We start from the raw sequence: 24605 nt of genomic DNA, 5'->3' as shown, positions 1-24605 counted from the left end.
TTCCACAAATTTAATTTATAACCTGAAGATTGACCAAAGTGTTAAAGAAGGGATAAAACAAATGGAATTGATGGGTCAGGAATGTATATATTACAGCAAAAGAGCATCTAATGAAAGAGGCCCCTTACATACTTTTCCAACTCCAGTGATTCTGGAAAGGCCATCGTTGAAAGAAAAATTATAATCTGAAATGTAAACTTTTCTCCCTTCACATTGCACAGATGTCCTCTGCTGTTTGCTAGCCCACCCTGGCCTTCTACCTTATCTATGCCTCTCAGAATCTTGATGCCCTACAGAAAGATGAGACACTGCGTGGGTCAGGAACTGTTCCACCCAACACTGCAGGAAAACACAGAGAGGTGAACACAACTCAGCCCATCACACAGATCAGGCTCCTCTCCATTGACCCTGTCAACAGCTCCTGCAGGCTCGGGAGAGCTGCCGACATATTGAAGAACTCATCCTGCCCTGATCAAACATTCTTCTACTTTCCCCCGCCCCATCCCTTCTGTAGGGCAGAAGATGCACGTACAGTATAGAACGGGCTTCTCGGCCCAACTTGTCCCTGTCGACCAAGTTGGTGATCTGGGCTAGTCTGCATTTATCTATATTTGGTCTATATAGAACATAGAACCCTATAGCCCAGTACAGGACCTTCGGCCCTTGGTGTTGTGCCGATCAAATATTCCTTTACAAAAAGTACTAAACCCTCCCGACCCCGTAACCCTCTATTTTTCTTCCATCCATGTTACTGTCTAAGAATCTCTTAAATGCCCCCAATGTTCCAGCCTCCACGACCATCCCTGACAAGGCATTCCAGGCCCCCACAACTCTCTGTATAAAAACACTTTCCTCCCTTCACTTTGTACACACGTCCAACTTGCCAAGGTATTCCAGGCCCCCAAACACTCGGGGTAAAAATACTTCCCCCTGACGTTTCCCCTAAACCTCCCCCCCTTCACTTTGTACACATGTCCTCTGGTGTTTGCTGACTCCACCCTGGGAAACAGGTGCTGGATGTCCACCCTATCTCTGCCTCTCAGAATCTTGTTGACCTCAAAGTCTCCTCACATCCTTCTACATTCCAAAGAGAAAAGTCCCAGCTCTGCTAACCTTGCCTCATAAGACTTTTTTCCAATCCAGGCAACATCCTGGTGAATCTCCTCTGCCCCTCTCCATAGCTTCCACATCCTTCCTTAATGAGGTGACCAGAACTGAACACAATACTCTAATTGTGGGCTCACCAGAGATTTGAGGAGTTACCAATCTCTCTACCCTTGAATTCAATCCCCCTATTAATGAAGCCCAGCATCCCATAGGCTTTCTTAACTATCCTATCAACCTGTGCGGCGACCTTGAGGGATGTATGGATTTGGACCCCAAGGTCCCTCTGTTCATCCACACTCTTAAGTAAGATATCCTTCTAAGTGAAGGGAGGGAAATTTAGGGAGACACTGGGGTAAGTTTTTTTACACATCTAGTACCCCATAAATCTGACATCTGCCCCTTCCCTTTGGGCTTGACCACATGGAGCACTGGACATTTCCTTTCCTGTTATCGGTCTATGGACTGGATCTCACACTGGCAACATCTGATGTCCACAGTGCCAAAACTATGCTTTTCCCTATATCCTTCAGGATGATTTCTCCATTCCCTGCACTGCCTCACTCGAGTTACACCACCCACTACACTGCTGTGGAGGTCTGTATATAACTGCCAACAGTGCCTTTTAACCCTTGCCATTTCTTAACTCGACCTACAATGATTTTCTATCTTCTGATCCAATGTCACCTTGCTAACGATTCAATGTCGTTCCTCACCAACAGAGCCACTCCACCACCTCTGCATGGGTTTTCCCTGGGGGCTCCAATATCCTACCACCATTCGAAACGTACCAGGGGTTGTAGGTCAATTGGGCATCATGGACTCTTAGGTCGAAAGGGCCTGTTACCCTGCTGTATGTATGTCTAAACTTAATTTAAATTGAAACCTTTCTGTTCCACCTCCCCCAGTTTTGCAATACTGCAATGGTTGACCTCACCCACTGAGGAGTAGATGCAAATCTAGCTCCACACGTATCTTAATTTGCACTTCTGATACTGAACTCAGCAGAATCCCAGCAGAGCGTGGGCAGTGCTGACAAGAGTTCGTTTCCACCCTTTCTGCTCTGTCAACCAACCCTAGTCAGTGGGCAATCTTCCCAGTCCCGAGCTCAGAGAGTTTCACAGCACAGAAACAGGCCTTTCCACCTAACCACACTGCCAACCTGAGCCCTTGTGTTTCCCCCATCATCCTCTCAACCTTTCCAAGTGTCGTTTAAACAACATGTCAGCATGACTTGTGAGAGGAAGGTCATGCCTCACGAGTCTAATTAGGTTTTTTTAAGGAGGTAACAAAAAAAATTGATATAGATACATAATTCCCTGAACGTGGTGTCACAGGTGGACAAGGTTGTAAAGAGAGCTTTTGGCATCTTGGCCTTCATAAATCAAAGTACTGAGTACAGGAGTTGGGATGTTATGGTAAAATTGTGTAAGACATTGGTGAGGCCAAATTTGGAGAACTGCGTGCAGTTTTAGTCACCAAACTAGAGGAAAGATATCAATAAGATAGAAAGAGGGCAGAGAAGACATTGCCCAGACTTCAGGAACTGAGTTACAAGGAAATGTTGAACAGGTTAGGACTTTATTCCCTGGAGTGTAGAAGAATGAAGGGAGATTTGATCAAGGTATTTAAAATTATGAGGGGACAGACAGAGTAAATGTAAGTCAGCTTTTTCCACTGAGGGTGGGTGTGATACAAACCAGAGGACGTGGGTTAATGGTGAAAGGGGCAAGATGAAGGGGAACTTCTACACAGAGAGTGGTGGGGTTGTGGAACGAGCTGCCAGCTGAAGTGGTGAATGTGGGCTCAATTTTAACATTAAAGAGGAATTTGGTCAGGTACATGGATGGTCCTCCCACAGCCCAGGAACACCCCATTTGTCCTCTCACACCCCCATCCCCCCCATTGTCAAGGAGGGAGCTCAGCACAGCCTGATAACCCTGGGTGCACCAGGCCCTTCCCCGCCACTAATTCCTGTGGTGCTGTGTGAGGAATTTACTGGATGGACAGGGGAACAATTTAAAGCCTCCTTGGGGAAATGCATCCTCCCCCCTGCCTCCTGGCCACCTCTGACCCACAGCCAGGGACAGCATCAAGGATCCAATGGGACTCCACGAGGGAAGGTTCGGTCAAGATGGGGGGGGGGGTGGGGTGCACTCAGGGTTAGGGGAGCTCACAAATGACTCTCCATTCCCCTCTCCCACCACTTCCCCTGTCCATGGGGAGGTCCCACATCTGTCTCCTCCTCCCTCTGGGCCCTACAGGACCGGTGTGGAAGACACTCTTCCCAATGCTGAGGAATCCCCAGAGAAGATTGTCAGTTCTCAGGGAGTCTGTGGTGATGCACCTTCTCTCACCCCACCCCAGCACTTGCTCAAGACCAGGGCTGGCAAGAAGAATTCTGCCTGGAGGTCAATGACTAGTGGAGGGGCCGCAAGGATCTGTTCTGGGACCCCTGCTCTTTGTGATGTTTATAAATGATATGGATGAAGAGGCGGACGGATGTGTCAGTAAGTTTACAGATGATGCGAAGGTTGGAGGAGTTGTGGATGGAGCTGAAGATTATCGAAGGTTACAAGAGGATAGAGACAGGATGCAGAGTTGGGCGGAGAAGTGGCGGATGGATTTTAATCCGGATAAGTGTAAGGTGATGCATTTTGGAAGGACAAACCAGAAGGCTGAGTCCAGGGTTAATGGTCGGTTACTTAAGAGTGTGGATGAACAAAGGGACCTTGGGATCCAAATCCATACATCCCTCAATGTCACCACACAGATTGATAGGATAGTTAAGAAGACCTATGGGATGCTGGGTTTCATTATGGGGGAGGGGATACAGGAGTCAAGCGGTCATGTTGTAACCGTATGAATCTCTGGGAAGACCACACTGTTCAGTTCTGGTCACCTGATTATAGGAAGGATGTGGAAGCTGTGGAGAGGGGGCAGAGGGGATTTACCAGGATGTTGCCTGGATTGAAAAACAAGTCTTATGAGGCAAGGTTGGCAGAGCTGGGACTTTTCTCTTTGGAGCGAAGAAGGATGAGAGGAGACTTGATAGAGGTCAACAAGATTATGAGAGGCAGAGATAGGGTGGACAGACAGTGCCTGTTTCCCAGGGCAGGATCAGCAAACACCAGAGGACATGTGTACAAAGTGAAGGGAGGGAGGTTTAGGGGAAACGTCAGGGGTAAGTATTTTTACCCCGAGTGTTTGGGGGCCTCGAATACCTTGGCAAGTTGGTGGTGGAGGTTGGGGGCATTTAAGAGATTCTTAGACAAGGACAGGGATGGAAGGGAAATAGAGGGTTACGGGGTCAGGAGGGTTTAGTATATTTGTAAGGATTGTAGGGTTGAGATAACAATACGAGGATCGAAGGGCCTGTTCTGTGCTGTAGTTCTAAGTTGATATTCTTAAAATTTGAATCGATATGCTGAGATGGAAGGATGCTGTCCCTCCCTCTCACACCCAGTAGTTGGTGATGTGTTGCCATGTCTGTCTCTGGAAAAGACCAGGTGTTCCACCACTGCAACGGATCTTAACTTTCGTTCTTTTTGGGATCCCTTTGTCAATCATTTTCAAAACTTGTAGATTATTCATCTCTACTTTTCTTTCATGACCCCATAGTTATTATTATTTGTAGTGGACTCCTTAACTTGGCTGGGGCCCCTCATAAGGTACGGTTAGATTCTTAGTTTAGGATATATGTCGGGCTTCCATTTAACAACATGGGTTCATCCTTATTTGATACTTGTATATTGACATTAATTTACTTATTACAATATGTACCTATGTTAAAACCAACAAAAAGATTGAAAAAGAAATTTAAATTTATATTAAAAAAATTAAATTTACACATACAACATGGTAACAGGCCCTTTTGGCCCATGAGTCCCTGCCACCCAATTAACCCACAACCCACGCTACATTTATTTGAACGGTGGGAAGAAACCCACCGGGGGAAACCCACATAGACACGGGGAGAAGGTACAAACTCCTTACAGACAGTGCAGGATTTGAACCCCCACTCCGATCGCTGGCGCTGTAAAGGTGTTGCACTGACCGCCACACCAACCATTTCACTAACATGCAGGAGGTTATGCAGCATCCGCAGAGAGGGGATGATTCAGGTCAGCTCCGGGAGAGAGTGAAAACGGGAGGTTGGCTCGACTTCTCTCTCCACGGATGCTGTCCGACCAGCTGAGTGATTCCAGCTGGTATTTGGACAAGGGGAGAGTGGTGCTGAGCTCAGAGATCTTGGCTCTGAAAGAGTTAACACTGTCTGAGGGATGAGCTGTGGTGTGTCAGGGTCAGAGTGTCCTGCGTGGGCGGAGGACTCCGCTCCACAAGCATTCCTCTGTCTCGATGTGGGACTGCACAGGCAGGTTAACCTTTACACCAGGAGAGAGTGGGAGGGAGAGTCTCTGGTTTGCTGAAGGAAGGTTGTGTCGAGAAGTTGTAGCCGTGAGCAGCCGGTGCGAGGCTTGCCCACTTCACTGCAGGATGTGGCAATCCTGTCAGCTTCGCCCTCCCCTGCCTTCAAGCCTGGCTGCTTGCCCCTGAGGAGAGTGGGCTTGGAGGGTCATCAGCCTCTGGCGACAGTGTGTGTGAGTGCAGGCAGCATCAGGGCGGGGTGGTGTGTGTGGGTTGGGGAGGATGTGGGGAGAGGTTGGGAGGGGTCAGGGCCTGAAGGAGGCCGGTTTGAGTGGGACGGTTGAGCCTGTGGGAGAGGGAGGGGTGTGGTGGACACTTGGGATCCTTATCACTGCTCCAACAGGCCGCAGCGGACCCAGGAATAATTGGGCAGAGGCGGGTAGTGGTTGGAGAGCGGGGCCAGGCCCTGCTGACACTCTGCAGGAAGGTCTTTGGAGGGGTCAGGGGTCGTTGAGGTTCGGAGGGGTCGAGGGTCAGGACATTGAAGGTCAGAGGGGTGCTAGAGGTGGTCAGGGTATCGAAGGCTGAGTGACCAGAGAGTTCTTGGCAGTTCAAGGGACAGGGGGTTGAGGATTGGGAGGGGTCGAGGGTCAGAGTGTTAGAAGTTAGAGGTGGCTGGAGGGGCAAGGAGTCGAGGGTCGGATGTCGAATCAGGAAGTTGAGGCCTTCGGGTCTTGATGGGGGTGGGGGTGTTGAGGGCTGGGGCTGGTCAGGAGTCGGGGGTTGAGGGTCGGGGTTTGAGGGTCGGGGGTTGAGGGTTGGGGTGAGTGAGGTTCAGGGATCATGGGCCAGGAGTGGTTGAGGGACTACCTTTCTGTCCTGTACCCCCTGCACCCCTCCACCTGGTCAGTCAGTTCCCATTTCCTCATTCACCCCATTGTGTCATCCTATCCCCACTGATTCCCCCTACCCTGAGTTCCATCAATTCCCCCCAGATTCTACCGTGCCCTGCACTCGAAGACAGTCATCCACCTGACCCTGGAACCTGGATCCTCCAGAGGACTCCCCCGTGGTCACAGGGAGAACATGCAAGGGGGCAGTGGCAGTGATCGGGATCAAACTGGATCCCTTGGAGCTGCCAGCAGCTCTTCCCATTGCTCCTCTGGGCCCTGGCTACCTGCCGTCCGTGAAGGTGGAGAGGCAGAGGCATGACTAGACCTTCCCAGGCCCCCCCACTCTCCCCTCTAACCCCGTGGTTGACTTTTCCTGACATCGCGGGTATTGGTCAGAGACAGCCCTACCAATCCCAGCCCCAATCCTGGTCCATGTCCATTAGACACCTTCCCACTGTCTTACATCACCCCTGCCCTCAAGTTCCAAATCAAGCCACCCCCCTCCCTGTGGATCCCACCCTCTGAGACTGCACTCCTGGTCCAGGTGGCAAGGACCTCCCAGAGTGTCCCACTCACTGTCTGCACCCATTAAAATAGCGTGAAGACATCCCAGATTATCTCACTCACCGTCCGACCAGAATCGGTGTCTCGCTGCCTTCCAAGACAATGGTGCTCCCATAAGAACATCAGGCCATCAGGCCATTCAGCCCATTGAGTTTTCCCCACAATTTAATTATGAGATGATCCATTTCCTCTCTCAGCCCCACTGTCTGCCCTTCTCCCCATAACCTTTGCTGCCCTGGCTAATCAAGAACCTGTCAATCTCTGCCTTAAATACACACAATGACCCGGCCTCCACAACCGCCTGTGGCAACAAATTCCACAGATTCACCTCCATCTGGCTGAAGAAATTCCTCAGCATCTCTATTCTTAGTGGACGTCCTTCAATCCTGAAGTTGTGCCCCCGTCCTAGACTCTCCACCGTGAAAAACAACCTTTCTACACCTACTCTATCCACTCCTTTCAACATTCAAAATGTTTCAATGAGATCCTCCCCTCCTTCATTATCCAAATTCCAACGAGTCCAGGCCAAGAGCATCAAACACTCCTCATATGATAACCCTTTCATTCCCGGAATCATCCTTGTGAACCTCCTCTGAACCCTCTCCAACGTCAGCACATCTTTTCTTAAATGAGGAGCCCAAAACTGCTCACAATTTCCACGTGAGGCCTCACCAGGGCCTGATAAAACCCCAACATCACAAACCTGCTCTTAGATTCTATTCCTCTTGGATTTGTCCCACTCATCGCCTGTTCTCATTAGCACAAAGTGAGGACCCATCCCACAGGGCCCCACTCACCCTCTTTCCAGACCAAGTTCTCCCCTGCACTGTGGCCCTCCAGGGTTTTAATCCTGAGCTTGGCATCTTTGATATAGAAAATTTGAACCATAGAACATTAAACACTGAAACAGGCCCTTCTAGTCTGTGCTGAACCATTTTTCTGCCTAGTCCCACTGACCTGCACCCAGTTTGTACCCTCCATACCCTCCCATCCATGTACTTGTCCAAATTCTCCTTAAATGTTAAAATTGAGCCCGCATTCACCACTTCAGCTGGCAGCTCATCCAAACCCCCACCACCCTCTGTGTGAAGAAGTTCCCTCTCATGCTTCCCCTAAACTTTTCCCCTTTCACCCTTAACCCAAGTCCTCTGGTTTGTATCTCACCCACCCTCAGTGGAAAAAGCCGACCTACATTTATTATGTCTGTCCCCCTCATAATTTTAAATACCTCGATCAAGCCAACATGGCCTGTTTCCGCTCCGTAAATGGTTATATGGTTATGGTTATGGTTAAATCTCCCCTCATTCTTCTACGCTCCAGGGAATAAAGTCCTAACCTGATTAACCTTTCCCTGTATCTCATTTCCTGGTCCGGGCAACATCCAGGTTGGGTCAGTGGTGAAGAAGGCAAATCCAGTGTTGGGGTCATATCCAGAGGGATAGGGGACAAGAGCAGGGCTTTATAAGTCCCTGATGAGGCCTCAAGTGGAGGACCGGGGACAGATTTGGGCTCCTTATTTGAGAAAAGATGTATTAACATTAGAGAAGGTTCAGAGAAGATTGACTAGAATGATATCAGTACATGAGGAACGATTGTCAGCTCTTGGACTGGATGGGGTACAGGAGGATGAGGGGGAACCTCACAGAGACATTTCGAATGCTGAAAGGCCAGGACAGAGTCGATGTGGCGAGGATGTTTCCCATGGTCGTGGAATGTAGGACACGAGGGCATAAAAGGGCGTCAAAGATGTCTTTAGACAGAGGGGGGTGAGTCTATGGAATTTGTTGCCACGGGCGTCTGTGGAAGGGAGAACATTGGGTGGTTTAAGGCAGAGATTGACAGGTATTTGATTAGTCAGGGCATCAAGGGTTACGGGGAGTGGGGCTGAGTGGGAGGATCAGCTCATGATTAAAAAGCAGAGCAGACTTGACGGGCCGATTGGCCTACTCCTGCTCTTATATCTTGTGATCCTAGTAAATCTTCTCTGCACTCTTCCTGTCTTATTGACACGTTCCTGTAGTTCGGTGACCAAAACTGTACACAGTGCTCCAAATTTGGTCTCAACTGTACAATAACTCCGTGAAGTCAGTGCTCCTTGGCCTTGTCTTCCAGATGCATTAACACCAGCTCCTGATGGCCCCATGCCTGAGTGCAGGCACACACCTCTGGTCTGTGGACAGTGGGGACCCGCTCGTGCACCTGGAGCTGTTCTACACCCTGAGCCTCCTCCTCCTTGTCCTGTTGCTCATCTCCTGTGGGACCTGCATAAGGTAGACGCTGCCTGGCCCGCTACCTTTCTCCTGCACGCATGTGTCTGGTACTCAAACCCAGCCTCTGCAGGCTGTCATGTTTTAAGATGGGAAATCACTTACTGGGGTAAATCTCCCCCCTCCCCCCGCCCCCTCCAGCATCACGGAGGGTGTTCCTTCCACAGCGGTTCAAGGAGGCACTGTCCCTTCATCTGGGTGGGGATGGACACTGCGGAGAGTAGGGGAAGGTTCAAAGGTTCTTTTTATGGCCTTGCAATACAAGTTGTACCTCTTTAATCTGGCGACATTGGTTCCTGGCCATCGCCAGACCACAGAAAATGCCGGAAAACAGAAACGGACCCTAAAGGAACCCTCCTATGTAGACATATCAAAATAATGCTGTGGGGTGGCATAGTGGTTAGTGCAACGCCTTTACAGAGCCAGCGATCGGGTCCAGGATCTGAATCCCGAGCTTGTACTAACGATGGCTGATTCAAAACATGCTAGACCGTGGGAGTTTCCGTATCATAGAGCGCTGGGTAACAGGAATGCAACCTGTGTCCATTAAAAATGTGATACACATGATCTACTTCCACTTCTGCCCGTCATTAGGCAGGCAAGGAGTCGCCGTGACCATTGCCCGGTGCTCCCAACAATAGGAGAATGAGACGGAAAGGAGAGGCCCTTCAGGGACACCAAGTGCCCGCGGATATGCTTCCCGCGGCCTCCGCAGCCGCACAGACTCCTGTTCGATCCATCATCAACCCAAGCTCCAGATCCAAACCTCTGACACGGTCGGGGAGCCTCCAGTGCCCGAGGCCCCTATGGGAGCCCATCTTCCCTCAGCCCCTTCTCGAACCTTGACTCTGATGCCTGGCTCACACGAGACACGTTGCCTCTGGCAGCCCACAGCCCGTTTGTGGGTCCTTTGACCGCAGGTGGCCTGAGCCTGTCTGAGTTACACGGCCAGCAGCAGCCAAGGGCAGTCTGTGTGGGGTCCTTGGCCACTGAGCCCCTCGCTAGTCCTCTGTTGTGATCACCGTCCTATAGGATGGCCTCCTCTGCTTCTCCTTCTCAATGTGTGGGGTGGGGGGGGAGGGTGGAGAGAAGGGGGTGAGGCATTGACCCCGTTTCTGGTGACCTGCGCCGGCCTGCTGACCCCCTGGGGTCTGCAACTCCTCGTGGTTCGCTGCCCAGCACAGGCCCTACCATCTTGGGTGTAGACCTCCACTGTTGCAGGAGTTTAACAGACCAGTTATAGCCTGTTTGGAGCCGTTGGCACCACGACCGGGCAGTAGAACCCTTTGGAGCCACTCTCCCAGCTCCGGATCAGTGGCAGCTCTGCTGTGACAGCGGCTCTGGAAGCGCCACCATTATTATTTGATGAAGGCTCTGCGGCTGCAGGACCCACGAAGGGTGCCGTACTTGAAAGAGCCAAGGATCCCCTTCCGCTCCAGGTGACGGCCGCTGGGCGGTAATCCTGCAGGCAATTCCGCTTGGACGCCATGTGACTGCCCCTAAGCTGACTGGATGGCCGTGTGAGTCCGAATGTGGGATGTGGGGGGGGAGCCACAGGCGTGGGACGTCAACAATGACCACCCACTCCTCCTTCCTGCAGGGAGTCGGCTGAGTTCTCGACGGATGGCAACTGCACGGAACATCAAGCCTGCTCTCAGCTTCTCCACATGGTAGGGGGAGGGGGAAGGGAGGGGAGGGTGGGAGAAAAGGGAGGGGATGGATAGGGGAGGGGAGAGGGGAGGGGAAGGGGAGGGAGAGGGGATAGAGAGGGGAGTGGGAAGGGGAGGGGAGGGGTGTGAGAGTAGAGAGGTTGAGGGGAGTGAGAGAGGAAGGGGAGGGGAAGGCAAGGGGAGGGGAAGGAAGGGAAGGGGAGGGGAGGAGAAGGGGAGTGAAGGAGAAGGGGAGTGAGAGGGGAGGGTATGGGGAGGGGGGTGGAGGGGAAGGGGAGGGAGGGGAAGTGGAGGGAAAGGAGGGGGAGGGGAAAGGAAGGTTTAAAGGAGTGAGAGGGAGAGTAAGCGAGCGGGAGGGGAAAGGGAAGGAGGGGGTGGGAAAGGGAAGGGGGCGAAGGAGAGGGGATAGAGGGGGAGAGTAGGGGGAAAGGGGAGGGCGGATGGAGAGGGGAGGGGAAGGGGATGGGATGGAGTGGAAGGGTGATGGGAGGGGTAGGGGTAGGGAGAGGAGTTAGAGAGGAGGGGGAGGGAGAGGTGAGGGATGGGGAGGGGGAATGGGAAGGGGAGGGGAAGGGGACAAGGGAGAGGGGATAGAGAGGGGGGGTATGGAGAGGGGAAGGGAGATGGGAGGAATGGGGTTGAGGGAGAGGGGGGCAGAGGGAGGGCGAATGGGGAGGGGTAGGAGGAGGGGACGGAGAGTGGAGGGGGAGGGGGAGGAGAGGGAGGGGAAGGTGAGGGAAAGGAGGAGGGGGAGGTGATGGAGAGGGAAGGGGAAGGGGAGAGGAAGGTTTAGGGGAGTGAGAAGGGGAGGGGAGAGTAAGGGAGGGGGAAGGGGAAATGGAGGGAGGGGAAGGGAGGGAGAGGAGAGTAAGGGGGGAGGGGAAAGGGAAAGGGGTGGGGAGGGGATGGAGAAGGGAGGGGTTGGGGAAGGAAGGGGAGGGGATGGAGAGGGGAGGGGAGGTGGAGGGGAGGGGAGTGAGAGGGGAGTGGTTGAGGGGAGTGAGAGGGGAGGGGAAGGGGAGGGAGGGGAAGTGGAGGGAAAGGAGGAGGGGAGGGGATGCAGAGGGGAGGGGAAAGGGAGAGAAAGGTTTAGGGGAGTGAGAAGGAGAGGGGAGAGTAAGGGAGGGGGAAGGGGAAATGGAAGGAGGGGAAGGGAAGGGAGGAAGAGGAGAGTAAGGGGGAGGGGAAAGGGGGAGAGGAAAGTTGACGGGAGTGAGAGTGGGAGGGGATGGAAGGGGAGGGAGAGTGAAAGTTAGGGGAGAGTGATGGGGATGGATGGGGAACTGGGGAAGGGGCAGGATGAGGGGGGATGCCGCATGGGTGTAGGAAGGGAGGTTCAGCAGAAGAGTCTGAAGATGGGGGCCATTGGAAGCTGAGGTGTGTCCCATGCAGGGGGCGGAGTGAGGAGGGGGTGTGCAGGGTGAATGTGATTAGTGACACAGTTGGGCCTTATAGAGATTTCCCATTTTGTCTGCAGACACTGCTGGATGATGGCCAATACCGACAGAACATCTGCATGTCAACGTCTAAAGAAGGTACGAGATCCATTCCCAGATGTGGGCAGATGTGGGTGTTCCTGGTGAAGTCAGGGTTGACACCCTCCCTCATCACCTGGGGCAGCTGGTACTGAGCTACCTTCTTCACCCACTGCAGTGCCGGTAGCGAGGGTGAGTGGGGGGAGATATTTCCGAGACAGGGCAGAGTGTTTGACTGCGCCCCTTTCCTTGGCCCTTCAGTGGGGCAGCTGCTGGGTCTGGGAGGTTCCAGCTGAGTACATAGAACATAGAACACTACAGCACAGTACAGGCCCTTCAGCCCTCGATGTTGTGCCAACACATATATTCCTGAAAAAAAAGTACTAAACCCTCTTGATTCCGTAACCCTTGATTTTCCTTCCATCCTTGTGCTTGCCTAAGAGTCTCTTAAATGCCCCCAATGCTCCAGCCTCCACCACCACCCCTGGCATCGCATTCCAGGCCCCTACAACTCTCTGTAAAAAAACATATCCCTGACGTCTCCCCTATACTTCCCTTCCTTCACTTTGTACACTCATCCTCTGGTGTTTGCTGACCCTGCCCTGGGAAACAGGAGCTGGCTGTCCCCTTATCTCTGCCTCTCAGAATCTTGTCGACCTCTATTAAGTCTCCTCTCTTCCTTCTACGCTCCGAAGAGAAAAGTCCCAGCAATGCTAACCTTTCCTCATGATACTTGTTTCCCAATCCAGGCAACATCCTGGTAAATCTCCTCTGCCCCCTCTCCACAGCATCCACATCCTTCCTGTAATGAGGTGACCAGAACGGAACACAATACTCTAAGTCTGGGCTCTCCAGAGATTTGTAGAGTTGTAACATAACCTCTCTACTTCTGAACTCAATCCCCCTATTAATGAATCCCAGCTTCACACAGTCCTGTGCAGTGACCATGAGGGATGTATGGATTTGGACCCCAAGGTCCCTCTGTTCACCCACACTCTTAAGTAACCGACCATTAACCCTGGACTCAACCTCTGGTTTGTCTTTCCAAAATGCATCACCTCACACTTATCCCGATTCAAATCCATCTGCCTCTTTCCTGGCCCAACTCTGCATCCTGTCTATATCCTCTCGTAACTTTCGACAACCTTCAGCTCCATCCACATCTCCTCCAACCTTCGTATCATCCACAAACTTACTGACCCATCCGTCCACCTCTTCATCCAGGTCATTAATAAAAATCACAAAGAGCAGGGGTCCCAGAACAGATTCCTGCGGCCCCTCCACTAGTTTTATGGTTGGTGTAGTCTGTGCTGATGGTGAAGGGAGGGAGTGTTTGGTGGGTGAGGCATGGCTGCGTTGTCTTAGATGGTGCAGAGCTTCAAGAGAGTAGTGGGAGTCCTCAGTCAGACACCCTTACGTGCTGGGCCTTGTCCAAGGTGTCAGGAGCTGTTGATTCCGGAGAAGACCACCCCCTGACATATTGGTCCCATGATTTCTGGTGGATGGTGGACTCCTCCCAGGAGGTCAATGGTGGTGCTTTGGCGAAGGCAATTTCACTGGACATTAAGGCAGGCGGTCGGACATTTTCATGTTGCGGTGCTGACCCTTTACCGGACGTCCTGGGGCTGGGAGTGTGGACCATGGCCAGAGTTGTGTGAGTAGATGGTGAGAGGGTCATAGTCCGAGTCCAGCCCTTGGTTTAACCTCTGGAGTGTGGAGGGAACAGATGTAGTCTCCGTGAGTATGTGTATGTGGGGGGATGGGTGTAGGTGTAGTTTCCACGTGAGATGTCAAGGCTAAGTTTTTTACACAGAGAGTTGTAGTGGCCTGGAATGCAATGCCAGGGGTGATGGTGGAGGTTGGAACATTGGGGCATTTAAGAAACTCTTAGGCAAGCACAAGGAGGGTTACGGAGTCAAGAGGGGGGAAGGGGAACTCCACTGTATCATCCAGGGCTTTGGTACTGTCAGCACCACTGCTCACAGCTCTGTGTGTGTGTGTGTGTGTGTGTGTGTGTGTGTGTGTGTGTGTGTGTGTGTGTGTGTGTGTGTGTGTGTGTGTGTGTGTGTGTGTGTGTGTGTGTAGGTGTATGGATGTGTGGGTGTGTGAGAATGTGTGTGTGTGTGAATGTGTGTTGGGGGTGTGTGGGGGGGTGTGGGAGTGTGTGAGTGTGTGTGTGTAGGTGTGGGGATGTGTGGGTGTGTGTGTGTGAGAGGGGGGAAGGGGAACAGACAGATAGAGGTAAGAGAGAGGGAGGAGGAGAGAGAGGGAGAAGGAGTAGGAGTAAAGCTGGCAAGAGATGGGGAGAGAAGGGAGAGAGGGGAAGATTGAGGAAGGGAGGGGTAAGGGAGAGGGATGGGAGGCAGGGGTGAAGAGAGAGTCAGAGGGGGAGAGGGAGCAAAGAAGGGAGAGAGGGGAATGGTAAAGAAAGAGGCAATGGAGAGAAAAATGAGGAAGGGGTACTGTGTATTAAGGTGTCTCTGTGCAGGTGTGTGCATCATTGAGACTTGCCACCCTGCACAGAGAGAGGCCCTTCAGCCCATCAACTGTCCATTTCTACAATCCCAGCAGCTGGGCCTACTCTCCCTGCGTGGGTCAGGTGTTCATCAACATGTTTTATCTGTTGGGAAAGTCTCTCCCTCCACTACCCTCCCCCCGTCTCACTTTACCCCCCCCCCTCAGTCCCACATTCCCCCTCCGCCACCCCCCCCTCCCGTCCCTGATTCTGCCCTCCCCCCCCAGCCTCCTGTGTTCCTGTGAGAATATCCCCAGGTGATCCAATTTCTCTTTCAAAATCCAGCTTCCCATTCCAGGCAACATCCTGATAAGTCTCTTCTGCACCCTTGACTTTGTTACCACATCACTCCTGAACTGAACTGCATGCTCGAAATGTGATCTAATCAACTAAAATGAGTTTATTGTCATGGACATTATACACTGCTCACGGAAATTCCCACTTGCTACACCCAAGCAGGTAATTGTAAAAGATCATAAACTTAGAACCATAGAACATTACAGCACAGAAACAGGCCCCTTTGGCCCTTTTAGTCCATGCTGAACTATTAATCTGCCCAGTCCCTCTGACCTGCACCCAGTCTGTACCCTCCAAACCCCTCCCATTCATGTACCTGTCCAAATCCTTCTTAAATGTTAAAATTGAGCCCACATTCACCACTTCAGCTGGCAGCTCGTTCCCCACCCCCACCACTCTCTGTGTAGAGGTTCCCCTTCATGTTGCCCCTTTCACCCTTAACCCATGTTCTCTGGTTTGTATCTCACCCACCCTCAGTGGAAAAAGCTGACCAACATTTACTCTGTCTGTCCCCCTCATAATTTTAAATACCTCGATCAAATCTCCCCTCATTCTTCTCCGCTCCAGGGAATAAAATCCTAATCTGTTTAACCTTTCTCTCTAACTCGGTTCCTGAAGTCCAGGCAACATCCTAGTAAATCTTCTCCGCCCTCTTTCTATCTTATTGATCTCTTTCCTGTAGTTCGGTGACTAAAACTGCTCACAATTCTCCATATTTGGCCTCACCAATGTCTTATACAATTTTAAACATAACATCCCAGATCCTGTACTCAATACTTTGATTTATGAAGGCCAAGATGCCAAAAGCTCTCTTTACAACCCCGTCCACCTGTGACGCCACTTTCCGGGAATTGTGTATCTGTATTCCTAGATCCCTCTGTTCTACCGCACCCCTCAGTGCCCGACCATTTACCGTATACGTCCTTTCTTGGTTTGTCCTTCCAAAATGCAACACCTCCCACTTGTCTGCATTAAACTCCATCTGCCATTTCTCAGCCCATTTTTCCAGCTGGTCCAGATCCCTCTGCAAACTTTGAAAACTTTTCTCACTGTCCACAACGTCTCCAATCTTAGTGTCATCTGCAAACTTGCTGATCCAATTTACCACAATATCATCCAGTTCATTGACAAACAACAACTTAATCGAATAAAATACATAAGAGAGATAATAAATGTTCACAGTAATCCTGGTGTCAAAAAAATGACTAACAATAGGGGCAGACTGTCCTTCTGCACAGTTGGACCAGTCCCTGATCAATGTAACAAGGGGAAGTTCAAGAGCCTGATAACTGTTGGAAAGAAACTGTTCTTGAACCTCAAGTTGCTGGTCTTCAGGTTTCTGGACATTCTGTCTGAAGGGAGCAGTGAGAAGAGGTTGTGATCAGGGGATGGGGGTCCTTTACAATGTTGCCTGCCTTCTAGAAGAAGCACCTCACATAGATGTCTGCCATGTATAGAAGGTCGGAGCCTGTGATGGACCTGGCTGTGTTCTACAGCCTCTGTGTTCCTGGACACTTGAATTCCCTGTGAGAGTACACTTTTTACAGGGCACTTGTAAAAGTTTGACAACTTGTCAAATCTCCTCCCACTCCTTCGACCATAGAGGTGATGGTGTGCCCTCTTCACAGTTGCCTCGATGTGCCGGCTCCAGGAGAACTCTTCTGGGGCGTGGGCTCTCAGGAAGGTGAAGGTTCTGACCCTCTCCACCTCCATCCCATCTGCGAGGTCCCGCAGCCTCTCCTCCCCAACATCCACCACCAGCTCCTCAGTCGTGGTGAAGTTGAGAACCAGATTGTTGTTCTGGCTCCATCCAGATGGTTTCTCCATCTCCTTCCTCTATTCTGACTCATCATTATCAGTCAAACCACAGTGGTTTCGACAGCCAATCTGGCGGCTGTGTTGGAGTTAAACTTGGTTCTGCTGTCATGGGTGGACAGGAAATAGAGCGGGGATTGAGTTCACAGCTTGTGATGGTGGGAGGAAGTCGGAGTACCTGAAGGGACCCCACGCTGACACGAGGAGAGCGTACAATCTCCTTACAGACAGTGACGTGTTGCTAACCCACACTGATTGGGATCTGCCGATGAGGAAGGCAAAGATCCAGTTGCAGAGGGACAGACAGAGACCTTAACTTAGTCACAACAGTCACTGACTGGTGTGACGGTGTTGAACACTGAGCTGTAGCCAAATGAACAACAGGCTGATGTAGGTGTTCCTGTAGTCTAGGGATCTAATGCAGAGGTACTAACTCATTCTGGGTCAAGGGCATTTTGGGGTATATCCCCACCTTCCATCCAATAGATTATTTTGTTCTGTTCCATGTCTGGAGTACATGCTTCAGGGTGGGGTTATCCATTTTCTTTGAGAGCAACAAATTCTTTGGCTCTCTCTTTGCCTACCAAGTATAGTCTATTTTGTGCCTAGGCGGGGTGGGGGGGAGGGGGCTTCCTCAAAGGGTAAGACGACAAACCTCGCCTGAGATGCCCAGTAATACTTTTTAAAATCGGGTAATTTTAAACCCATGTTGACTTCTCCATGGAGGTTATAGCACTTTCCCGTTCCATAGAAAATTCCTGCATAGTTGTTGAGCGCTTTAAAAAAAAAACCCAAGGCAATGAAATGGGCAATGACAAGATATTGGAGCCTTGGCATCACCTTCATTTTAATGCAGTTGACCCGCCCATCAACGTATGGTCAAAGTCCTCCACCTCCACCTCCTCGGTGTTCTGGAGCAAAGGAACAGAGTTAAGTTTGTATATGTTATGTCAATCTTTATTGACTTTAATCGCCAGATATTTAATGCCTTCTTGTGGCCATTTGATTTGACTTCCTTGTCAGTACTGCCCATAATCCCTGGTCATCAAAGGCACTTTTATCAAAATTGACTTTATACCCTGTAATTCTCCAGTGCAGCCCTTGGTCTGGCTGATGAACCCACTTCTCCCCCCACCCCGGGTCCATCAAAAAGGTTGATTTGTCAGCAAACAGATTGATTTTGTGTTCCTCCTGGCCCACCTTTATGTCTGGATCCCCTGAATGGCTTCCACCAGTAGTTCAATGGCCAATATGGAGCAATGCTGGGGACAATTGGCAGCCCTGCCTACTTGATCTGCTCAGTGGAAATACTGGAGACATTTGCCTATTTGTTATAATTTTCACTTCGGGATTGTGATAAAGTGTCTTGACCCAATTAATAAATGTTTGTCCCAATCCAAATTTCTCCAGTACCTTGAACAGGAAGTCCCGCTCCAATCTGTTGAAGGCCTTTGCTGTGTCCAAAGCTACGGCCACTGATGGTGCTAGCCGATTGACTCTTTTCTACCAAACCCACTTGATCCAGGTTCATTAATCTTGGCAAATATTGGCCAGAGCTTTTGCAATAATTTTGTAGTCTGTGTTCAATACTGAGATGGACCTATATGAGGCAGGTTTCAAAGTATCCCTGCCTTTTTTAGGTTTCACCGTGATAATCACTGTTGAGAAAGACTCCGGGAGGTTCTGTGTCTCTACTGCCCGATAAGAAGGGGGCAACAAGAGGTCTTTGAACTCCTTGTAAAATTTGGTGGGGAAACCATCTTCCCCTGGGGACTTGCCCACCTGCACAGAGCTCGGAGCCCATTCCATTTCATCCTTAATAAAAGGGATACTCAGCCCCTCTCGCTACTCCTGCCCCAAATTTGGAAAGTCCAATGGATCAAGAAATCATCTATTATAAATAGGGTCTCCCCGACTCTGATTTATACAATTCTTTATAGAATCCTCTAAATGTGTCGTTTATTTCCATTGGTTCACATGAGACCTTGCCTTTCCCTGTCTGGATCGCATTAATTGTTCTTGAGGCCTTCATCAGAAGGGGCACTGAGTCAAAGTTGGGAAGTCATTTTGCAGCTGGATAAAACTTTATTTAGGCTACTTTTACTCCAATTGTGTGGAGTTCTTGCCACCACGGTACAGGAAGGACGTGGGAGCTTTGGAAAGGGTGCACTGAAGTTTTACCAGGATGTTGGGGCCTGAATTATAGGAAGAGGTTGGACACATTTGGGTTGTTTTCTCTGGAGTGCCAGAAGCTGAGGGGTGACCTGATACAGGTGAGTAAAATAACAAAAAGCATTTAATTTAGGCTTTAAAAAAATTTAGACATCTAGGCCCTTCTGGCCCACAAGCCCCTTGCCACCCAATTACACCCAATTAACCTACAACCCCGGGTACTTTTCGAACGGTGGGAGGAAACCGGAGCCTCCGGGGAAAACCCACGCAGGCACGGGGTGAACGTACAAACTCCTCACTGACAGCATGGGCTTCGAACCCAAGTCCTGGTCGCTGGCACTGTAACAGGGTTTTGTTTTGTGTATTTTAAATATATTTTTATTGAGCTTAACATAATAAATGGGCAATTACATCATGAATCAATTGTATACAAGCAAATACATTTTTGAATATTTTGTTTTTGATTTTCAAAGAGTCATAAAACTCCGAAGTTTTTCCCCTAACAATAGTATATAACATACAGAGTCTATTTTATCCCCTCCCTCCCGTCCCTAATACAACAATATCGGTAAAGTGACTTTACCAAATATTAAGTGATTTTACAAAATAGTGGTAAAGTCCTAAACCCTTCAGGGAACATGAGACGGACCCAGGGAAACCTGAACTAAAAGGATAAGGAACAAATTACAAGAGTCCGCTGCCTGCACCACGACCCACTTTGCTGATCCCTGGGGTTCCACTACTGGCACAGTTTATCCAGAGGGATATAACTACGTCATATTTCCTCCTTAAATCCATCGTGTGTTATTTAGTTGGGAGTCGGACGTCCATGTGGCCGCTGTACATTTCCTGGCTACTGCCAAGGCGACCTTCACAAACTGAACTTGGTATCTGGACAGTTTAAAACCCACGTCCATAATTTTCCCCAATTCCGGATCTGGTGGAAAACCCACCTTTGTAATTTTTGCCAGGTTCTCCCAAAAGGATCTCACCTTTGTACCCAGCTAGGTTGAATGGATAACGGTTCCAATCTCCACATCGCACCCAAAACACATTTCTGAGATGTCTGGTTTAGATTTATGTAATTTTGTGGTCTGGGATGCAGTTGTTGCAGAAGATTGGCTCTGTAATTGTGTTTTGTTAACCATGCTGCAGAAGATCCCCCTCAGCTTCCTCCACTCCAGAGAAACTTCACCCAGCAACTCCCATCTCTCCGCATAACTGAACTGTTGCATCACGCCAGCTTTTGGCTGAGTTCCCTCCACACTTCTTCAGTGCAGTCACATCCTTCCTGCAGTGTAGTTTACCAGAACTGAACACACTGCACCAGATGTGGATTATGCTCAGTGTTTTATATCATTATGTCATCACCTCACTGTTCTGGTATCCTTCCTCCTGGCCACTCTAGTCCTGCGTTGCCACATTCGGGGGAAGGGCTCAGGCCACGGAGGCTGCGTCACCTGCTGAGTTCCTCCCAGCACCTGGTGTACTGTGCCTGCACACCAAGTTCTCGCCATTCATCCGTGCCCTCGAGGGCCCCAGCATTCATTGGAAACATCTCAGCACAAAAACTCCTTCCTCAGTGCATTACCTCATGTTTCAGGACTGAAGGGTGTCCACTCAGAACAGGGATATGGAGGAATATTTGCAGCCAGAGGAGTGAACCTGTGGAAATTGTTTCCACGTGGCCGGGCTTTTCTGCCTTAAGGCAGAGATTGATAGGTTCTTGATTAGCCAGGGCATCAAAGGTTATGGGGAGAAGGCCGGGCAGTGGTGCTGAGTGGGGAAATGGATCAGCTCAAGATTAAATGGTGGGGCAAACTCGATGGGCTGAATGGCCTATTTCTGCTCCTACGTCTCCTGGTTTAAATTTCATCCTTCCAATAAATCTACCTCTGCTCCCTATACTATTCATACCCCCAATCTTGGATCATCGACCAACTTACTAATCATAGCTCAGTCAGATGTGCATCTACCATTCCAGAACTGACCTCATGGTCACAGGCTTTCAAATACAAAGACCATAAGACAGAAGTCAAACACAGAATTCTGCGGACACTGTGGTTGGAGTAAAAACACAAAACGCTGGAGAAACTCGGCAGGTCAAACCGTGTCCTTTATGTAGCAAAGGCAGAGATACAGAACCGATGTTTCAGGCTTGAGCCCTTCATCAACGTATGAGAAAATGCCGTGAGCATCCGAATAGAAGAGCATGAGGTGGGAAGGGTGGGCAGGGCAGGAGATGATAGGTGGAGAAGGGAGGGAGGGGACAGCAGAACTGGGGGAGGGGGGATGGGTGGAAGAACTGGAAGTCAAGAAGTGGGGGAGGGGGAAGAAAAGGCAGCAGGTTTAATGGGAAGCAGTGAAGTTAATATTCATGCCATGTGGCTGGAGGAGGCCCAGACAGAAAATAAGGGGTTGTTCCTCCAATCTGCAGGTGGTTAGAGAGGGACAGTACACAAGGCTGTGGACAGACATGTAAGCACGGGAGAGTGACCCAGAACTGGGAGGTCGTTGTTGTTGCGGACAAAGAGGAGGTGCTGAGCGAAGCGATCTCCCAGTCTACGGCCAGTCTCTCCAATGTAGAGAAGTCCACAAAGGGAGTACTGGATGCAGTAAATCAGTCCTCTGGATGTACGGGTGAAGTGTTGCTTCATGAGAGAGGCCTGTTTGGGGCCCCGGACCAGGGTGAGGGAAGAGGTTGGGCGCAAGTGTGGCTTCTCCTGCGGGCCCAGGGGAAGGTGCTGGAGATGTGACGGTTGGGGAGGGATGAGTGCCCGAGGGAACCGTGGAGGGATCGATCCCTGTTGAAGGCCGAGAGGGGAGGAGAGGGGAAGATGTATCTGGTGGGGGGATCCTGTAGTAAGTACCGGAAATTCTGGTGAATGATATGTTGGATGTGGAGGCTGGTTGGAGTGGTAGGGGAGGACGAGGGGGATTCTGTGTTGGTTGCATCAGGGGGAAGAGGGGGCCAGGGCAAATGAGTGGGAAATGGAGGAGATGTGGATGAGGGCTGAGTTGATGGTGGTGGAAGGGAAGCCACGTTTGTGGAAGAAGGCAGACATTTCAGAAGATCTGACTGGAAAACCTCATCTTGGGAACAGATGCGGCGGAGACAGAGAAATGATGGAACCCTTGCAGGGGGCAAGGTGTGAGGACGTGTAGTCCAGGTCGTTGTGGGAGTTGGAGGGTTTGTAATATATGTTAGTAGAAAGCTGGTCTCCTGAGATTGAGACTGAGAGATCAGGAAGGGGAAAGTGTTATTGGAGATGGACCAGGTGAGTTTGAGGTCAGGGTGGAAGTTGGCTGCAAAGTAGATGAAGTTGACAAGCTCATCACAGGTGGATGAGGCAGCCCCGATGTAGGCATCAATATTCCGGAGGAAGGGTTGAGGGGGGACTTGCCTGTGTAGGTTTTCAGCGTGGATCGCTCCACAAAGCCCACAAACAGTCAAGTGTAGCTGGGACCCATGCGGGTACCCATGGCGACTTGTTTAATTTGATGGAAGGAGGGTGAGTTGAAGGAGAAGTTATTTAGAGTGAGGACAAGTTCTCCCAGGTGGAGGAGGATGGTGGGAGAGGGTGACTGGTCAGGTCTCTGGTCCAGGAAGAAGTGAAGTGCTTTCAGACCTGTGTGAGGGGTGGAGGTATAAAGGAATTGGACATCCATCATGAAGATGAAGGGGTCTTGTCGGGGAATCTGAAGTCATTGAGGAGATGGAGGGATGTGAGGTGCTGCGGATGTAGGAGGGGAGGGATTGGACCAGGGAGAGAAGATAGAGTCAAGGTAAAGATGAAACTGGTTCAGCGGGGCCAGAGAAAATGAGGGGTCAGTCTGGATGGTTCGGTTTGTGTACCTTGGGTAGAAGGAAAAAGTGAGCAATGCATGGGTGGGAGAGAATGAAGATGGTGGCTGTGGAGGGGAGGTGACCAAAGGTGATGAGGTAGGTGATAGTGGCTTGATGTGCAGCGGTGGGGTCCTGTGGGAGGGATCGATAGGAGGACGTGTCTGAGAGCTGTCGACTGGCCACAGCAGAGGTCAGTGCTCCAGGCCACAACTGCCCCACTCTTGTTGGTGGGTTTGAGGGTGAGGTTGGGATTGTTGCAGAGAGTGGAGGGCAGAACATTCAGAGGAGATGGGGTTGGGATACGAGAGGGGGGCGGTGAAGTTGAGACTTGGTGGCAGGTGGTAATAAAAAGGTCCAGGCAGCTGACCAGGACAAGGTGTCCAGGAGGAGGAAGAAGGCTTGAATCGGGAGAAAGAAGCCTGGGAGGGGGGTGGAGAGTTGCCAGATCATGACTTCAGAGCAGAAGCAGACCATTTAGCCCATTGAGTCCACCGTGCCATTCCATCATGAGCTGATCCGTTCTCCCACTCAGCCCGTCCCTGGCTCTCTCCACTTAACCTTTGATCCCCTGACTATTCAGATACCTACCAATCTCTGCCTTAACTCCACCCAACGACCTGGCCTGTGCAGCCACCCGTGGCAGCAAATTCCAGAGATTCACTTCCCTCTGGCTGAAGAAATCCCTCCACATCTCTGTTTGAAATGGGCGCCCTTCCATCCTGAAGTTGTGCCCTCTTGTCCTCGACTCCCCTACTATGGGAACAACTTTGCCACATATACTCTGTCCAGGCCTTTCAATATGCAAAATCCTTCTATGAGGTTCCCCCCCCCCACCCCACCACCCCCCCATTCTTCTGAACTTCAAGGAGTCCAGTCCAAGGGCTGACAAATATTTCTCATATACTAACCCCTTCATTCCAAGAATCATTCTCTGAATCCTCTCCAATACTGGAACTTTCTTAAATAAGGAGCCCAAAACTTCCACCCTCCCACTCTCATCCTCTGTGTTCAATTACCAAACACTCCAACTTGCTCCAGATTCCACAGACAACCATCTACATCAGCCACAGAACATTTTGGTAGGGATTCACATGCAAAACTGTGAGCATTTTTGGTTGCCCCATTACAGGAAGGTTGTGGAAGGTTTGGAAAAGGACCAAGAGGTTTACTGGGACATTCAAAGGTTTTTTTGATTTTCACATAATAATACATTAAAGATGGCTACCATAAGAGTCGCCGTGAGCATTGCCCTGCACCCCTGAGAGACAGGGAAGCTAAGGAGGTCTCTTCAGATAGATTGAGTGTCCGTGGATTTGCTTCCAGCACTCCAGCGACCTCACAGACTCCAGTTCCATCCGTCGGCCGCCCGAGTCCAGATCCAAATCCCCGACACGATCAGGAAGCCTTCAGCGCCTGAGGCCCCTTCGGGAGCCCTTCTTGCCCTCAGCCCCCCCTCAAATCCCAGCTCCAATATCTGGTTCCCATGAACAGGTCTCCAGTGGCCCATGGCCCGTGCGGGTCCTGGTTTGGAGGGGAGAGGTTGGAGAAACTTGGGATGTTTTCTCTGGAGTGGCTGAGGGGAGACCTGATTGAGGTGTCTAAAATAATGAGAGACAGT

At 50.7% G+C, this 24605-nt stretch overlaps 1 protein-coding gene across 3 annotated transcripts in view; it reads left to right on the top strand.

Moving 5' to 3' along the window:
• Positions 1–5412: 5412 nt before the first annotated feature.
• Positions 5413–24605, top strand: part of LOC138759764 (uncharacterized) — a 33768-nt gene continuing 14575 nt past the window's right edge. For 2 of the 3 annotated variants that reach the window (XM_069930356.1, XM_069930358.1), the window contains exons 1-4: positions 5490–5705; positions 9042–9199; positions 10797–10866; positions 12344–12401. In XM_069930356.1, coding sequence (XP_069786457.1) covers positions 9063–9199; positions 10797–10866; positions 12344–12401 — 265 coding nt within the window. In that variant the 5' untranslated portion in view covers positions 5490–5705; positions 9042–9062. The other variant, XM_069930357.1, reaches the window with a different exon arrangement.

This window comes from Narcine bancroftii, chromosome 4 (assembly GCF_036971445.1).
Source record: "Narcine bancroftii isolate sNarBan1 chromosome 4, sNarBan1.hap1, whole genome shotgun sequence".
Taxonomy (NCBI): domain Eukaryota; kingdom Metazoa; phylum Chordata; class Chondrichthyes; order Torpediniformes; family Narcinidae; genus Narcine; species Narcine bancroftii.
This window is presented reverse-complemented; position numbering and strand designations above follow the sequence as displayed.